The 19,190-nt window shown below is 32.7% G+C and overlaps 1 protein-coding gene across 1 annotated transcript; it reads right to left on the bottom strand.

Moving 5' to 3' along the window:
- Positions 1 to 2,641: 2,641 nt before the first annotated feature.
- LOC108910869 (glutamate receptor 2-like) lies at positions 2,642 to 18,324 on the bottom strand. The gene is made up of 9 exons (XM_018715610.1): positions 18,171 to 18,324; positions 13,644 to 13,798; positions 11,161 to 11,481; positions 10,592 to 10,716; positions 10,367 to 10,537; positions 8,067 to 8,287; positions 7,538 to 7,749; positions 3,283 to 3,557; positions 2,642 to 2,897 (listed from the first exon to the last, which is right to left on the bottom strand). The coding sequence occupies exons 1-9, from the start codon at positions 18,322 to 18,324 to the stop codon at positions 2,642 to 2,644; spliced, it is 1,890 nt and encodes a 629-aa protein (XP_018571126.1).
- Positions 18,325 to 19,190: the final 866 nt, after the last annotated feature.

Here is a 19,190-nt window from a genome sequence, read left to right as displayed (position 1 = left end):
TTTCTTGTAACTAATCAATAATTATTATTTTTTTTCCACTACCTTGATTTTGGTTTTTCCTCTGTTAAGGTCTTTTCACATATCTCGTTCTGCTTTCTTTTTACTTGCCGGTTTTTTTTCTTTTTCACTCACCTCACTTCACTTAACCTTTACACTTATACCCTATTATAGTTTCTTAACAATCTCCATTTACATTCCACTTCAAAATATTTCTCATTCTCTACTCTTATGTTACTTTTCTATTTACTACTTGATTCCATGTGAATCCCACTTTAAATTTTTGACATTTCTTTGACATATTCATTTATTGATATACACTCTTCTTTGACCTTTAATATTTTTTCCTACTTAATATTATACCATATACTATAACTATTTATAAATACTCTAACATTTAACTTTTATTAGATATCGGTAACGGATATGATTCCTAATACTGATTCAATACTAACAACAATAAATAATAACCACTTCAGACCATCATATTTACTGCTTTGTCTTTTAAATAGACCTTTGATTTACATTTTGATTTGTTCTCTCATATCTGATTTCATTTCAATATATTGTATGATACATAATAAGTGATATATGGTCAATAATAAAGGAAAACTGAAAATAAAAAAAAGTTTGTTTTAAAAACTAATTTAGATCAAATATGAAAACAGTAAGCAGAAGAAGCCACTAATTCTTCTGATTGTCATAATTTGATAAAATATAAGTACTTCTTATTTTACTTGAGAAGCTTTTTTCATAAAACTATAAAATAGCGCATAATTTAGAAACTTTTTTGACTGCACTTAATCGCGCTAATTGTTTACTCTAAACATCTACCAACATGAATCATAGAAGAACGGAGATGCGAAAAATAATTGTAAGATTCGATCGACTTACCTGTAAGGAAGATCAATCTCAATTATTTGAGCATCGTAGTTCTTCTATGATGGGGCCCACCCGCCACTCTTTTTTTTTACCCACAGCGCGATTGGTTCGGTCACAAAATGAACTGGCTGGCTATCAATAAGTAGTAAGGGACTGTTACGAAAAACTGTTTTCCTTTAAACCTGTGCGCGCGTCGTGTATAAGTGAGACCTACCAACTTGAATCATAGAAGAACTACGATGCTCAAATAATTGAGATTGATCATCCTTACAGGTAAGTCGATCGAATCTTACAATTATACGTGCAACGTCTCGGCAAGCGACAGGCTTTGCACGCGACGTTCTTCCGAAAGAATTTTGCAGGGCATATGCCGTGCATGTTCCGACAAGTGTGAATACTTTCCAGGCAGTCAACTTGCAGTCATAAGGTTTTTAATTGAGTTTTGTTCTGACAAGTGGAAATCGCTAACATTTTTTCACAAAGCTAGGGAACTATACCTGTGGCATGTCTGTCGCAGTGCGAATTGTCTCTGAAACCTCGGTTCGTGCCGAGTATGTGCCCTGCCGTTGCCGATCCGGTTCCTTGCTCGTCTAATGAGAATCGGCCTTTGTTCTCTCGATGTTAAAAAAAGGGAAGTCAAAAGTCAAAAGACAACGTGTACGTTCGAAAGTTTCGGAATGAATGGCATTCGGAGTATAAGTGGTTGTGTGGAAGTGTTCATTTAAAAAAACCTTTCTTATGCCGTGCTTAATTGTGTGTGTAAAGTCGGGCGTGTGGAATAAGAAGAGATTTAACAATTTTGGGAACATCACGCGAAGGTTGTCGTAACCACAAAGCTTCTTTGGAACATACATGTACGGTGTGCGTTAATGTTCGCAGAAGTCCACAAGCCGAACTAATATTTCTGTTTTTTATAAAAACTAAATGAAAATCTTTCTCACGAACGTCAATTTTTCGGTAATATTGCAAATGTAACTAAAAATTTCCAGATTCATTTAAAGCCGTTTGACATTGAAAATTTGAAAATTTTCGCCAGCGGCACTTTTTTTTTCTTTTTAGGCAATCATTGAATATGCTTCACCTATTCTCAATGTCACGAGCCGCCACTGACCTACACATTCAGTTTCTCTCCAACTCCTCAGAAGAAGTACATATTATCATAATAGTGCCTTTAGACCTCAGTAATCTGACGCGATACTACACCACACGATTCAATACGACCAAAATGGGGCACATCTCATGATATGGCGTTGTATGCAGTGTCTAGTTATTACCTACAGATGAAGATAAACAGTTTTATGTTTCTACGTTAAATGTTTAGAGTTTTTATTTAATTCAGTCTGTTCTGTACTTTATTCTCTAACTGATGAAAAAATAAATTAAATGGCTACAGAAATATCTTCAGAGTTAAATAAATGAACTTTTTTCTACAATGATTAATAAAAAAAACAATTAAAATTGTTTTGTTGTTTTTTATTACTATAATGAATAAAATATCAGATCATACAAAAACATGAATAATGCACTGTATGCACTAATTGATTTGGTAGTGACTAGTGATTAAGCTTGAATGGAAATAAAGTAATAAATAAGGCTGTATTCCTCGTGAAATGTGTGGAGAATTCCAAAGATATACCATTAAAAAAGATCTTTCAATACAAGTTAATTACATGTCGATCTATGTGCCATGTAAATACTTAACTATAATCAGAAATATAATAACACATATTACATTACTTTTTAGTACCTACATCGCATATCATTATTTTATAAATGGATATGTTAATACTTCCTTCTGTTTTTCCTCACATCTTTGTTTATAAAAGAATAACATTTCAAAAAGGAGTATTACCACACTGCAAGCTATTCCAAATCCTAATAAAGCCAAAGCTGGATAGAATTCGTCCAACCCTATGTTAAAAGCGCCCGTTTTTGACGAACGGATACAGTCGGGTTTTGCTGCACGCCAAAATGTTATCTCTCTGGTCATTATTCCTACTTCTGCTAAATGCTGTAAACTAGAAGAAAGATAGAGGCATCACTTAAAGGTGTGACTTATTTGTTCTACTTATATATTAAAATAAAAACTTAAAAGTAAGGTACTCTATTAACATCGCTAAATTATAAGGTCTTGATTTTATGATAGATCAATGTCTTGATTTTATTGAAAGCAATATTAAAGAGATAAGAATATAGACGTAGATAATAATTTTAAAAGATTAAAATAATGTTTAAGAAAATATTTTGAAAACAAGTGCACATTAAAATTATTAATTAAATTGTTACCTAGACAATAAAAATAAGAGTCTAAAAATTTTCACAGGAGAAAACAAAACCACAATCTTTAGGTAATATCTCAGACATCGGTGATTAAATTACTATAAATATATACCATGTACGTACCATATATCAAACATCTCTTTATACGGTGAATTCTTTTGGAAATTAGTGTGGAGCGATTGCACTCTATGCATTTCAATTTGTCTCAACTCGCAAATGGCATCTTCTTTAAAAGTTTTTCGGATAATGGGATATGCAATGGTTGTTTCTACATGAAATGCGTATTGCCCTTTGGCAACCAACTCTAAACCTTTTTCCGGAGGCAAGAAATGTGAATTATTATTCGGCCCCAATAACTTCTGAAAGTACAATTTCCTCGAAGGTTTGTCTATAGTATTCTAAAAAGAAAAATTTCGTACTGGAATGTGTTTAACTGAAGAGCAATACGATAACAAACTTTAAGAATAACTCCTCTCGTCAAAATAAATAAAGAAATAACACTGTTTCCTCTTCTTCTTTTCAAGAAAAGCTATGCGATAATTAAAGATACAGATTTCAAAATTTATTATCTATTGTGCTGTATCTCGTAGCAGTTACATTTGGTATAATTTAAACAAAAAAAATTGGTAATGAGATTAAAGAAGATCCGACATCGAATAGCTTCTCTATTAACAATTAAAACCTGTAAAGGATAGAAATTGTTATAAATTACTTGAAGACATCAACTATGAGTAAACAGTATTGCACCTAGTTAGAAATGTGTATCTTTAATAACTGTCTTTTTTGTATTGATTAAAAGCTGTGTTCCACCTGCCACGTTTCAAGGATTCCTCCCCCCCTTCAAGGAGTCCTCTTTTTAGAGAACCATCTTACAATGCCTGCAGAAGAACCTTGTGACTCATTATACTAAATTTCCAATCTCCTATTTTGTATCTTCTGTAGTCTAATGGTTCACATTCGTTCAGATGTGATGCTGCCTTATTGAACCGTCTACATTATATGTTTTTGTCATACAGCCCATTTCTTACAATGTCTTCTAATTCCTGGACAGTGATAGCAGTTCTTCAATTTTCTTTCCTGTTGACTGATGAAGAGCTCAGTATGTTTATGCCTGGGTAAGTTGTCCTGGTATCTCTTATCCCAGTACTGTGGTTTTACACAGTCCCTGGACAGATTCCGGGCCAATATGAGGAACTAATCAAACCTTCCTGGGCACTTCGTCAGTTTTTTCATTGCCCTCAACACCTGAATGTGCCATATCAGAGCTAACTTATTATAGTCTGTCCAAAACTCCCAGCTCTTTCAGATATTCGGATATGTAAACAAATTTGTCAATATTATACCCCCACCCTCATTGCATTTTTAATTCTATTGTGTCCCATGAATGTTTTTGCAAAACTTTTGTAATTTACCTAGAGACTTTTATGTCTTGCCTACCTTCTCAAAGATGCATACATATGCATAACATATGCATAACGATGATAACATTATCATCGTGATGTATGTACTTTTTTTTAGTTTGATTCTTATGTTTTGTCTCGGGATAGCTGCTAGCTCCAAGTACGTCTTGAATTTAAAATGACTAAACTCTTTTTTTCTAGTAAATGCGATTATGATTTATATGATTCCCTTTTCAAACTAGATGGGTTTGGTGTGTCCGAATCACTTTTGCAACTTTTTGAATCGTATTTACAAAATAGGTATCAGTTTGTTCAGCATCGTGGTTTTAAATCACACAAGTTTCATCAAATATCTGGTGTGCCTCAAGGATCTATATTCGGACTGTTACTCTTTGTTCTTTTCGTAAATTTCATGGTTGATCTACAAGTACACCATTTAATGTATCCAGATGACCTTAAGCTATTTTGTGAAATAAACACCATCGCCGACTGCTATATTGAGATGAATCAAAAGTTCAAAAGTTTAAGTTTCAGTATTGGGATGAAAAGAGATTAATGTCAAAGAATGAGTGTAAGTAACAGATTTGAAATTTGATGACAATTGGATGCAAAATGACAATTTAAAAGTAAAATATGAATTTTAATGAAATATCAATCTATATTAATAAAAGTGGTTATAAAATAAGGGTACTAGGAAATTACATAATATTGCAAAAGTTAAATTGGAAATGTAAAATTAAAAGTAATCTGATTGGTTAAATAAAAAAAAATGTATTTAAAAATAAGAGTGCAGTGCAGTGGTACTCAAGGAGACAAAAAATAATAATAATAAATAAATAAGACAGGAGAGAGGAGATTAATTGTCATAAGAGAAAAAGCAGATTGTATAAGAAAAAGCTAAATAAATTATAGAATACGAAAGGAAAAGTGAAAATCAGTTACTGAGAACAAGAAAGAAAATTTTTTGAGGAAAAAATTGTGTGAGAAGAATGAAAAAGGAGAATTGGCAGATAACTAAAGCGTAACTATCAAATAAGTCATATTAGTAAAAAGTATTTGAATTGTCTTAGCTAAGAGTAAAGGAGACTAGGAGTAGGAGCTATTAAGACGAGTCGAGAAATCACAGCCAGCAGAGCGAGACAAGAGACCGAGAAAGGAACTAACTGACCACAAGGAGAGAGTGAGTGGACGAATAGAAGGAAGAGGACAGGAGGCGTAGCAGAAAGAAAATTTCTACGTAAGAAATTATGGACAGTAAAAGAAAGAACGGATAGTAAAGATGTATGTATAGATAATAAGTGAATGTTTGTAGAGTAGAAATAAGTTAGCGCAAGGTAAATAGGGACTATAAATTTCTATTATTTTGTTTATCATTTGTTATATCAATATAAAATTTTAACTCAGATTCCAACATTAATTTACGAACCGATTACTGAGATAAGAACTCATGTTCTACTAAATTTTATATCTATTATTTATGCAAAATTGACATAGGTAATCTATTTGTCATTCAAATAATCAAAAGTAAAATAGATTCTCATTTTAAATCCCGGATACTTAAAAAAAAACAAATAATCTTTAAATTACAATTTATATTAAATTGAGTGATATCATATAAGAAAGCTAGCCTGGTAAGTAATAAAATTATATTTTCTAAATGAATAGTCAAAATTTATAATATTTCCACTGGCGCTCAACACTACAAAATACATAGAAATACACAAACATAAAAAAACTAGTTATCTTAATTGGAGCATCACAATGTATTACAGAATGCGCTTAATGTCATTTGTCTGTGGTGTCTAAATAATAATTTAACGCTAAATGCCTCCAAGTGCAATATCATTACATTCACCAAAGAAAAAGATTATGTACTATTCGATTATAAATTGGATAATATAGTATTGCATAGACCCGATTACATAAAAGACCTTGGAGTTACATTTGGCCCTACATTATCTTTTACAAAACATATAAACATAACGTCATCTGCTTTCAAGAATATGGGGTTCATAATAAGGAATTACATAGGCTTTATCAGTATTTCTACACTACTATTGCTACCTTTATTCGTTCTAAATTAGAATATTCATCAATAGTCTGGAACCCAATTTATGCTAATCAAACTGCAACTTTGGAAAGAGTACAGCGTAGGTTTATGAAATCAGCTTATTGGATGGATTGGTTCGTATTGGTATCAACTTATTGGATGGTACATATCCCCCTCAGGGTTTTCCGCATGATCTATTACTTGAGGGTTTCAATATTCATATCTTTACGAAAAGAAGGTCTGTTTTTCAAGTAATGTTTTTGTATAAAGTTCTACATAACATTTTTGACTGTCCAGGTGTTTTAAATAATATTAATATCAAAGTACCACTACTATCAGCTAGAAGTATTAATGTTTTTAGTCTACCCGCAGCACGTAGTAACATTCTAATAGCATCACCATTGTATCAAATTGTTTGCATGTACAGTGAGATAGAAAATAATGCCGATCTTGTTTGTTGTTTGGCTAATGATATAAAAAATGTTTTACTTATGTAGTCTTATCTGTCTTTTATAGTTTGTTGCCTTTTTATTTTGTTCTTTATGTTTGTGTTATTTGTAAGTTTGTACTATTTTTTTCTCTATTTTTTCATTGTTAATTTTTCTCTTTTTTAACTTTTTTCATATTTTATTACTAGACTTAACATATCCTGTTATTGGGCATCGCCACTTGGATGTGTATTTTAAATAAATAAATAATAAATAAATTGTCTGCATTCCCAAAGATCTAGACCCCCTCAATTAAATTCTAATGATAGTTGTCCATAATCAGGCTTCACCATTAACTGGCGATGAACTGTTACTGTCGACATTCCTTCTACAAACATACTGTTCTTGGTGTAGAAGAAGCGTTTTAGGAAAAAATGTTATTCACTGAAGATTTGTCGTCTTAGAAGAGATATCTTACATTTTGACTAAAACTATCTTACCAAAAAATATTCTCTATTATACACAATATCCTCGCAACCAACTTTCAAGTTTGATCTAGTGATATCATCCAAAGATTTAATTTTTGTCGGAGGCTCCATCAGAAGATTTGAGACAAGACTAGCAGAGTAAAATTGGTATATGAGCAGCGCAAAGAGAAACAGGAACAATGTCACTATCCGTCCTGATAAGAATTTTGGTGTAATCGACATACCTGCAAACAAATGTTTAGTTCATTAATAAAAAGTCCTATAATATATGCAATATGAAAATATTTATAAAATTATCGAATTCCAGTAATTTAATAATTTTCCTAATTATTTATAATTTATATAACACGCGCACTCTATGAAAATTACCCGAAAGGATTTTTAGAATGTGGAAAATGACGTACAATATTTGTCGAACTGGTGATGTCACGTTAATTATGGTGAGTAGCTTGATGATTTGTAGCACTTAACAATAACTTAAACAATATTATTGTATTATTGAATTATTTTGCCCCGTTTTCTTAAGTTTTTCTTACTGTACCTTGTTGACATAAGGCGCCAATTATGCATACAACAAAGTAACTCCAAGACATATCCACGTGTTGATATATATTTTGATGTTCATATACACAGCTCAGTCTAAGAAGAATTATCAATAACACTGCGGACACTGCCGTCAGGGCCCAAATAGAAGAGGATAACGGTTTAATAAATCCTTCTATAGAAGATAATGATTTTGGATTTCGAAAAATGAAGGCTGCCCTGGAACAAATACATTTCATTACAATTGTAGGTAATGTTATTGTATTTAAAACAAATAAAATTCAGCGCAACAAAAATCAGTAGGATCGCATTTGATAACAAATAAATAAAATAAATATTATTAATAAAAGCTTTTAGCCAGTATGGATTCATATTTAGATGACATGGTTATAAAATGAAATAATTTTGCATCGTAAATAATAAATTAAAAATAATTGATCTAATTTATTGAGTAGGGCGATCTTATGACCGATCTATGAGCAATGAACTCATACTAGTATTCATAAAATTAGTCCTTTTTTCCAAAATTTGCTTCACTATTCTTTGCTTTATGTTTTATCTTGGCTATAAATTTTGGAGGAACGCATGAATTAGTGTTACTGCAAGTCTTTAATTCTATCGTGAGCAGTCATCATTATCAACTAAACGCTATGTGGTCATTCTGTATTTACCAAATATAAAGGAAGAAATCATTATTACACGAAATCTATTAGACTTTCTCGTCCACATCCACTCATATCCATCGTTTTTGTGAGTGTTAATGGTTCTAAAGGGATCAGACGATATAGCGATCTCCACAGGAAAAAATTGCATGGCGCAAGATCGCGTGATCTTGGTGGCCATTTCACTGTTACATAACATGAGTCGTCCATTAAATTTCCACAAAGATGGAAATGTGCTTCGTCGCTAAAGATGATTTTCTTAACAAAATCACCGTCCACTTGTTGAGTCTTCAACATCCAATCAACGAATGTCTGGCGCATTAAATTGACGTCTGGTTTTAATTCCTAGGTTAGCTGAATCTTCATTGTACTTTTTGAAATGTTGAACTGAGGTCGTAGGAATTTGTGCGATACTATCACTCACCATACCAATATTTTCGGTTGAACTGCCAGTAACAGGCCGTTCTGTTTTTATATTGTCTGCACGCAACCGAACCCCAAAAAATTTAGCAACAACCTTTTTATAGTTGTTTCATTCGATGCATTTCTTCTACTGACAATTCCACGTAATTTGCACACAGTCTCAGCTACACACTTTCCGTACTAATTTTCACAATCTCCGTCTCATCCGTCTTATACCACTCTATTTTGTCTAACCGCAACTACAACATGCTGCTAATTCTTCGGAATGAGTGCATGCATCTTGCTTACTCAACACTCCGACAAACAGAAAATGGCTAGGTTCCAAAATATTGACTTGCATAAGCTAGAGGCTATGGACACTGATGAATTGTATAGAAGGGATAAGATATTGGTGGCGATTCTGATACAGATCATCGGAATGAATTTCAATAAGTTGCCAAATCAGACAGCCCTGAAAGACTTCTATGTGGAAGTAGATGACGATGTCGAAGAAGATCCTTCCGCCAGAATACAAAGCTCTGACTCGGGCTGCTCGGATTCTGATAATTTACCGCTACAAGGACAATCAGTTACAAAATCCCCAACTATAAAATGGCCTAAGCAAGATGCAGGTAATAATTACGTTTGGTTCGTGTTTACGGAAACCTGTAGATCTAAAATTCCTGTGAATGTACAGTCGTCAGTGAAATTATTTTTAAATTTCTTTCATGGAAATATTTTGGAAACAATGTTTATGATTAGAAAAATAATCCTTTAGAATCGTGGTTGGATGAACTAAAGGCTTTTCTCGGATTATTAATTGTTATGGGTTTCAACAAGCTTTCCAGTCTTCGCCTTTATTGGTCGAAATTACGCGAATTACTACAATAAGTACATAACACACGCAATAATGTTAAAATTGCAAATTGAAAAATAATCTCGTAATAAGTAGTCGAATTTATTATATTAAGTTAACAATACTGTTTACGCCGACTTCTATTATTTACAGTTACCGTGAGTAGTATGTCACAAAGCAATCACAATATCAGATGTGAGACTTTGCATTACAGATGGTATTGATTGTATCAAGTTTAAAGTTTGCATGATTTCGTAAGTGAGTGCTTCATATCTCATTCATTTTTAAAGAATCTTAGTCAGTACAAATTATTTCTTTCAACAAAAACAATCACTATTAGGCTTTTTGTTTTTTTCATCAAATTACAGATAATAATACCCTAAGGTCCAAGTCTTCCTTCCGTACTGTACCACTTTTGCTCTGTCAGTCCTTACAAAGATAGGTGAGCTTCCGTAATCTACTTGCTTTCTTTCAAGGGCTCCTACAAGGCCATCGAATGAGCCATCCTCTTTTTTGTATCCCCAGGTTGTGGAAATTGTTACTTCTTTTCTACAATGTTTTAGCCAGTTAGGCAAAATATGCCTAATAAACAAAACGACTTACGTGAAATTGTAAAACCGTTGACACAAGGACATCAAATTGTACTGATAACGATTGAACGTATTGATGTCTCTATTTTCTTCGTTGTCTAAATAATCTAATAACTTACCCTTGAATGGAATGGGCAACTAAAACCAGAGAAAGATATATCTACGATATCAGTTGAGTTACTACGATATCTATCTAAGTACAATGATATCTATTTTGTGATTCTAAAAGATGTTAATATTTCGAAAAATGTCAAATTTTAACAAATTGTAAGTTTTTTTGGGCAAAATTTCAAAAATTTCATTTTGTACCCATTTTGTTTTAACACTTATATGAATGATTTCCAACATTTGATTAAGGCACTGTATCGCTATATTTTGACCACAGAAATCTCGCAGTAAGCGAGCTGTAGCATCCGGTATACCAATGGATGGTTTAGGGAAAACAGCAGACAAGAATAAGGAAGAAGTCGAGAAAGTACCGTTGGAGAAGCCTTCCCGATCGGGTGCAAGTAGAATAGAAAATATCAAAATGGTGCGTATATTCTCACCACTGGTTTCGTAACCATAAATAACGATACTTACCACAACCATAGTTTTCAAACGCACTCCTGTCATATTTCTTCGCAAGGAATATTTAGGATATGTTTCTCCAAAGGTATAACCTTCCATTGTGTTGTAGAAACCTACTGTATAGAACTTAACATACCCTCCTTGGCTAGAAGAAGGATTATAAACCGCTTGTATGGTATAATTTTTGACAGAACTAACATTTTTCTCGGGGTAAATAATTTCTATGTTACCGTTTATGTAGATTTCCACATTATCGAAAAGATGTGTGAAATTTGTTGTTGATGTAAGTACCAACCAATGGTGCTTTTCATCAAAATACTTATGTTTGCCACCCTAAAATATAAATGACAGGTATCGCATACAGTGTGTACGCGTTAAGCAGTGCATAATCCCATTGAATCTTTATTTTTTAAGATAATTATAAAAGTACGAGTAGCTGTGCACCCCCTGAGAAACCGTACTGCGACATTTTATCGCAAATTTGATACAAATACACCAAATACATTAATTAAGACCTTTCTGAATACTGTTATATCAAACTTTACCAATAAATTCCAAATAGTAGATATTTATTATGTTCATGATCAAATTTGGAAAAGCAGTATTAAAATATGTCGGTACATTATATATGAAGGACAAGACATTAATTAGGCCGCTTGCGCCCAGGGGGCAGCACAATCAACGCGATCAGATCTAAAGAAAAAACATAAACAATAATAAATGTGTAATTAGCCAGATCTGCGGGCGTCGATCGCAATGGCATTTGGATCCTGACAACCTACAAACGTTAAAATTTGTGGGCATGCATCTGCCCTTACTTTGACTAATCTATTAGCATAGCCAACTATACTCAATAATATGTAGGCCTTGAAAAGGGACAGTTTACTAACGAATGAAACAGGTACTATTATTTTAATATAAGAAATATTTTTTTTGCAATTTAATAATTACGTACTGTATAAATACTTATAAAGATTAAATAAAATCTAAGAAAAAATGTAACATCAACCCATACACAATATACGGGGTGAGTCGGGAGAATCTCCCAAGCTCCAGGAACGGATTCTACACATCAAAATAATAAGAAAAAAACTCAAATGTTATGCGACTTTCATTTGTTTTCAATATGACGTACATTTCAATAAAAAAAGTACTGATTATTTACTAATCATAGCGTTGTTTGGATTAAATGTTCAAAAACACCACCTTTAAACACCTTGACCTTTAAACACTTTCTGCTTCGTCTACGAAGGGCGTCTGTAACTCTTTTGATTGCTGCATTTGTATTTCCTTAATAATTGCTGCAATATCGATAAATACGTCTAATTAGTACCTCCCGAGTGTTCACTCTAACTTTGTACATTTCATTTTTTAATCAACTCCATAAACGGTAAATTAGTGTTGTGAGGTCTGGAGATCTTGGAGGCTAACTGATAGGCCCACTGCGGCCAATCCAACGCCCTGTAAATCTCTCGCTCAACTTGACTGAACGAGCGAAATGTGCAAAAGCTTCATAGTGCTGTTAATCATTCGCATTCTCATGTTTATAGGAACATCCTCTAGTAGTACTTGTAATTTATTTTGTAAAAATTAAGTAATGGTCTTCTGTGAGTCGATTCTACAAAATAAAAGGGCCAGTTAAGTAACTATATCTATGCTGAAAATACTTTCGAGTGTTGCGTGAGGATTTTCTTCTGACCATACATGAGAGTTCTGAGTATTAGTTATGCCATTACTGGTGAATTTTGCTTCATCCGTAAAAACTATGCGGGATACAACAAGGTGATTATTATTAATCCATCGACAAAACTCCATGCGCTTAGCAAAATCTTCCGGTTATATATATTCCGATAGTAAAACTCGTGGAGGGTTTTTATTACTCTTTTTTGTGGAAAATTGAGAGTAATTCTTTGTAAACTAGTAGTTGCATCATTTTCTAGTAGAATCTAGAATATTCAGATGTTATACTAGCACTGGGAAGCATTCTGGTTTCGCACAGTTTGTTAAAAACTCTGATAAATACACTTTTATCAGAACATTTGTGAAGTGGAAACCGTTGCCAATATTCTTCAACAGCAACATTAGCATTCTTATTACAAAAACTGTAAAAACACCATATTTGCATACTCTAAATTTGAATAAGTTCTTGGCACTTTGTAACACTTTGATCCTACAAACGTGTAATATACTATTGCAACATAAAATGACACTATCCTACTTTTGAACTTGGAACATAACTTACTCTAATTTCAAGTGTTTAAATTTTGAACAAATGAACACCGTATAACATTTGAGTTTTTTCTTATTACATATTTTGACGTGTAGAATCCATTCTTGGAGTTTGCTGGTGCGTTTCTCCCGATTCGCACTGTATAAATATATAAAAACTCTGTTTTGGTTGGATTAAAATTCATTAGCATAAGTGTTATATTATCCATTCAACTGACCCATATTCTTTGGTCTCACTTTATCCAAAAATTAACAAAGCTGCTTACCATTGATAAAAAATGTTTTACTCCATTACAGTCTCCATCTAAGATGACCCCCAAATGAAGGGTGGTTTCTAAGGTTTGATGAATATTGGTTTTATTTAAATTTAAGACTGATGTCATTAGTTTTGAAGTAAGTTTTTTGACAATCTTTAGTTGTTCTGAAATGAAAAAAAGGATATCAATTTTCACTGGCAATAATAATTTAATTTATTTTCAACAGGTTTTTACCTAATTACAGGAAAAATTAGAATTTCGATTACAAAGTAAAATTATTTAAAAATACATATCATAGTGGCACATGAAATTTTGGTATAGGTAACTTTAAGATTTCACATAGTCAACTATAATTTATATCGCATGTATTTGGTAAACCTAAATATGTAAATAAGACATATTATTATCAAGTGATTTCTTCGTAGCATTTGTTCTGGTAAAAGTAGAATAAAAAGTATCATATAATAGGGAATTTTGTCTTGGTATTAATCGTAGGCGTAACTAGGATTTTTGCTTGTTACTGCATGCTCTATGGAGGCCTCTATAAAAAACACACACACGCAATCAACGACTTACTGATATAATACAGAGAGATCCAGAATGATTGAAGTGTTTGGAGATCGCAGTCTGTGCCTGTCTCTGTCAATACTACAGATTTTTATATGCCAAAGATGGTGTTAGAAACAGGCTGCGTTCCTTAAACGCCTCAATCATTCTAGATCTCTCGGTATTTCAAAACCTAAGAACTCTTTGATTCTAATAAAAAAGGTGGCATAGTTAGCGACTTACCGAAATGAAAAAGATGATATTATTGTTGTTGTTTTTTTTTTGGGAATGGACACCGGACTTTCTGGGGTGGGCCGTCATAAGTATAGAACTTGGAAAATCAGTATCTGATGTCAATTTATTTTTCAGTTTACTTACCTACTGCATTTTTTATATCATCCTCTGTAACATCGCTTATGTTTCTAAAGTCATATTTTTGTGATAAGTTATTATTAATCTTAATATTAGATTTTTTGCAACCACTAGAAAAATAATTGAAGAAAACGTCAGCTATTGATAGTAGGTGAATTCAACGATGTGCCATCATAATGAACAATGAACGAATGACAAAAACTTTGGCGGTATCTTCTGCAATTTCGTTCGCAACATTTTTTATATACTAATAAGAATGATAAAACGGTCGATAGCCGCACGGTTTAAGGCATCAGTATTTAAATCGATGTGTCGATCTGCCCGGGTTTCTAATCCCGCGGCCGGTAGACCGTAGATTAGCTATGCTTGTACGGAGGATTGTCACCCTCTGTGCAGATATGGTAGGGTAGAAGAATGTTGGCTTGGGTCAATGTGAGAGATTGACAGCGGTTGGCATTTGACCACCCCCTAATTAATGAGGTTTTCCAGGTTTCCCTCATTCCTGCACTGAATGGTGGTTAGGGCCTACCAACATAAGTCGTTCCTGGGCGCAAATGCGGCCTGCGTAATAATAATATGCCGCCTCCTCTCCCGCACAAGTCTCTGACTTCTGGGCTAATTCTCGTAGTTAGAATGAGGAGTAGAGATATTATTATTATTATAACTTTTGAATTAATAATAACGTTTCTAAGGTTATTATAGTGATTTAAATAAAAATCTGAATTTTTTATCATTTTTATGACCTGTCTTTTTTTCTGTTCATATTTGTTCGTATCACTGAACCAGACCTGAAAATTTTGTTTATAATTTTTGTAAAATGGTAGAACTGTCTTAAGGGTATTACAACGTGCATTCCAAAGTAAACAGGGCTTTTTCAAAATAAGAACAAAAAGTTTTTTTGACAAAACCGTTTTATTTTATTCAGAATAATTCCCTTCTGACTCAATACAGCGATTTGCACGGTGTCAAAACATGTCGACTGAGTGTTTTAGATCATCGACCGCGATGACCTTCAGGACGTTGGTACAAGCCTTTTGCATGGCTTCTACGTTCACAAAACAGTTTCCTTTCATCGGTAAATACAGTTCTCCAATATGGTAAAGGTCACACGGTACCAAATCAGGCGAATACGGGATGTGGTTGACAATTAAAATGGGATATTTTTTCAAAAACTCGGTCACAAGTGTCTATTGATGAGATGGAAAATTATCGTGTAACAAACGCTAATTTCTTTCTGTGCAATATTTTGGTCGAATACGACGAATACTATGCATCAAACGCTTCAAAACGCCAAGATAGCATTGTGCATTAGCCGTTTGGTCGGTGGTACGAACTCTTTGTGGACAATGCCCTTGGAATCGTAAAAGCAAATCAACATTGTTTTTATTTTTGGCTTCTTCATAAAAAACGTTGTTAGGATTTTGGCTCGTCTGGCGCTTGGTTTCTGGATCATGTTGAAAACACCACGTTTCTCACTAGTCACAATGTTGTAAAGGAAGTTTTTGTTCTTTTTGGCCTACTTGATGTCCTTCGAATGTTGAATTCTGAGCAGTTTTTGACCGTCAGTCAACTTATGTGAAACAAATTGTGCACACCTTTTCGGTACCTAGCTTAAATGTTCGGCCAAAATGTGATAAATTGATATTTTTAAGATGCTCAGTTTCAATTGCATGAATTTCATTGAAGATTTTGGCTGATCTTTGATGAATTTACTCACAGTTTTGATGGAATCTGCGGTAATCATCATTTATGTCCTTACGACAGTTTCGGTAACAGCTTTACCAAGTTTAAAACAATATTATTATATTAACTCTTTGTTCGATGTTCATTTTTGTACCGAAACACAACTCGTCATGCAATTTTGACAGTACATCGGTGAAGGATCTACCTTTCCAACGCATTGCCAATTGCCAATAAATGGCCTTACTAGAAAAACCTATTTTTGAAAAGACCTGTTGACTTTGGAAAGCACCTTATAGTTATGTCATAAAATGATTGTAAACATTAGTAATATTTACATACTGGAATAGTATGTACTATTCAAAAATCGGTCATATGACATCGAAAAGCTTGCACACTTAAAATTGTATTTAATTTTCCCTTTCTTGTTATTATTATTTTTTAGTTCAAAACGAAATATATCAACAATTATTTTTAGTGATGGATAGTGATTAACCTCATTTTCTATATTACAGTTGATATTAGAAGATGTCAAATTGAATAATTTAATATGTTAATGTCTGCTGATCGTGTTAAGTTGGCATATTATCAAGTACGATTTGGCATCTTGCACATTTAAGTAAAACAGAAATACAGTAAATACAAATACAAATTAATAATGACTACTGATTGATGGACAAACATGTTTTCTATAACTTTTTAGTTCCGTGTAATTTTTATCTAATAAAAGCTAGCCAAGTTTTCAACAATCGGAGGTCAAGTTACATGTTACGAACCTTTGTATTGTGAAATAGGAGCCAAACTTTAATATATAATAATCAAAATTTCAAAAATGTTTTGAGGTATAGTACTATATGTCAATAAAAAAAACAAATGCTATATAACAGGCTGATTGATTTGGTTTATAGGCTATTAGATTTTAAAGGTCACTCAAATAATACCAGCCTTTCGTTTTCATACAAATAGTTTTTTTATTGTCATGAACTTTATTAAGCGACCATATTTCTTGAATTTAGTCGACACAGATTTTACGTTTATATAAGACAAGAAAAAGAACCTGTTCCTCTACGAACCAAGTATTTATTTCTCCGACTGAGCATGTAGGACGTCCCTAACACACGTGCCAAAATGACAAACATGGTCAACGGCGTACCAGATCAAAAAAAACTTCGCTTTGCCTTCTGGGCACCTAATAAAAAAACTGTCATTATTACTTTCAAAAATACTTCGCCAAAGAACAGCCTTTGAACGCTCATTTATTTAGACTTTCCTTAAAATGATTTATTCTAATATTTGAACCAAAATGAGTTGGCACTGAACCAACTCCAGAGCCTCCTTAGGTCAACGAATGAAATCATCTCTTTTTTACTCTAATAATGTTCCAAATATTCAAAAATTGGAACAGAGAATGTTTGAAAGAGATTGAACACAATATTTCAAATATAATTGTTGACGAGTGATGATGGTTTTTAATAGTAGAGGGTAGAAACGATTTTTAATAGCTACGAAGCATTTGCGATCCTACATTCATAGGAACTTTTTGCCAATATTATTTCTTAGTCTGAAGTAAAAATACAAGTGTAGTATTACCCCGAATACAAACACTGAAAAATGTAAAGATTGAAAAATGTAAATGAAATGATGAAATGGGAGAGTTATGTTCTTCCAAAATGTCGTAATCTGAAAAGAATATTCCATACATTAATTTGAACATTAATGGAAGAAGATTTGTCGGTTACTTAAAATCTATAAAATATGAAACACCCTGTATCTCAGAAACGAAGTTTATCGGATATTAAATTAACAATTTTTTTACCTTGTCCTAAAACTCTAATTTTTTCGATTAAACTTCGATGTTTATTTTCAGTGATCATTTTCTGTTAGAATTACAGGTCCTATTTATAAATAATAACTATATCTGTAAATTGTAAAACCCACCTTTCTTGGAGAAGCAACCAATAATAGTCACATGATTTATAAATCTCTTTTTAATATAGCCTTCTATTATCTCACAATCTAGAAATCCACTTACGGAAATTACTAGAACAAAATACAGTACAGCTATTAATCGTGATAGTTGCATCATTTGCATCATTAGATGCACTTAAGGATATATCAAGAATGACGGGAATTGATTGCGAACAAATCGTGGCATTTGGAAAATTATTTTTTTAAATCCTTTAACCGCAAACGGTTTTAAATATTTCCGAACAATTTCTTCACAAGAAACATGTGATTTTCAGTGTCATCAAACGCTGATAAATAGCGAGACTTTTACATTTTTCCAATAGCAAATGATAAAACGTGATTAGTAAATATGAGTGAAACAATACTTTTAAGTTATTGTTAGTAGAGTTAATCCAATATAATTTAGGACACATTTTCACGTAATCAGAATATATTCAAATTTTCTATAATTTTCATTTTTCATTTCATTTGAAAAATTAGAGCAAAAAGTGATTTTATCTATGGTCCGCTGCTGCCTAACGTTATCACGTTTGTTGGACTTTTACTTGTGAACAATGCTTTCTGTAAAAAAAACTGAAGAAGGCATTGGAAATACATAGCTTATATAGTTCTGTATATTAAATTTATTAGGATATGTCAGAGATCCCCTAATTCTGACATCATTGGTTAGTTTTCTTTCAAATTCGTCATGTACGTACACACTGAATTATAATATACCAATTCTGAAATCTATAGTTCTTGAACTTATCTCCTATACAGAATGTAAATCGTTGTCTCCGTAGACGTTGTAGTATGGTGTGCGTGACGTCAGTATGTATGATGTGAAAATATAGATGTATTCTACAATACGCACATTTTTTCCATACATTTTCATACCAAACATATTGACATGGTACACTGTATGACTTATGACTTCTATAAAATATTATACTCACTCAACTTCACCATATACGTCTTATCCACGAGTTTTAATGAACAATGGCAACGTTA

The sequence above is a fragment of the Anoplophora glabripennis genome, unplaced genomic scaffold, assembly GCF_000390285.2.
Source record: "Anoplophora glabripennis isolate ALB-LARVAE unplaced genomic scaffold, Agla_2.0 scaffold628, whole genome shotgun sequence".
NCBI lineage: Eukaryota > Metazoa > Arthropoda > Insecta > Coleoptera > Cerambycidae > Anoplophora > Anoplophora glabripennis.
The sequence above is the reverse complement of the archived record's forward strand: the minus strand, read 5'-3'. Positions and strand labels throughout refer to the sequence as shown.

Coding starts and splice junctions, on each gene's coding strand:
- LOC108910869 (XM_018715610.1), bottom strand. CDS start 18,324: ATGCAAATGATGCAACTATCACGATTAATAGCTGTACTGTATTTTGTT. Junction 11,482..13,643: donor TAAAACATTTTTTATCAATG/GTAAGCAGCTTT, acceptor TTTATATTTTAG/GGTGGCAAACATAAGTATTT. Junction 10,538..10,591: donor CAACGGTTTTACAATTTCAC/GTAAGTCGTTTT, acceptor AAAACATTGTAG/AAAAGAAGTAACAATTTCCA.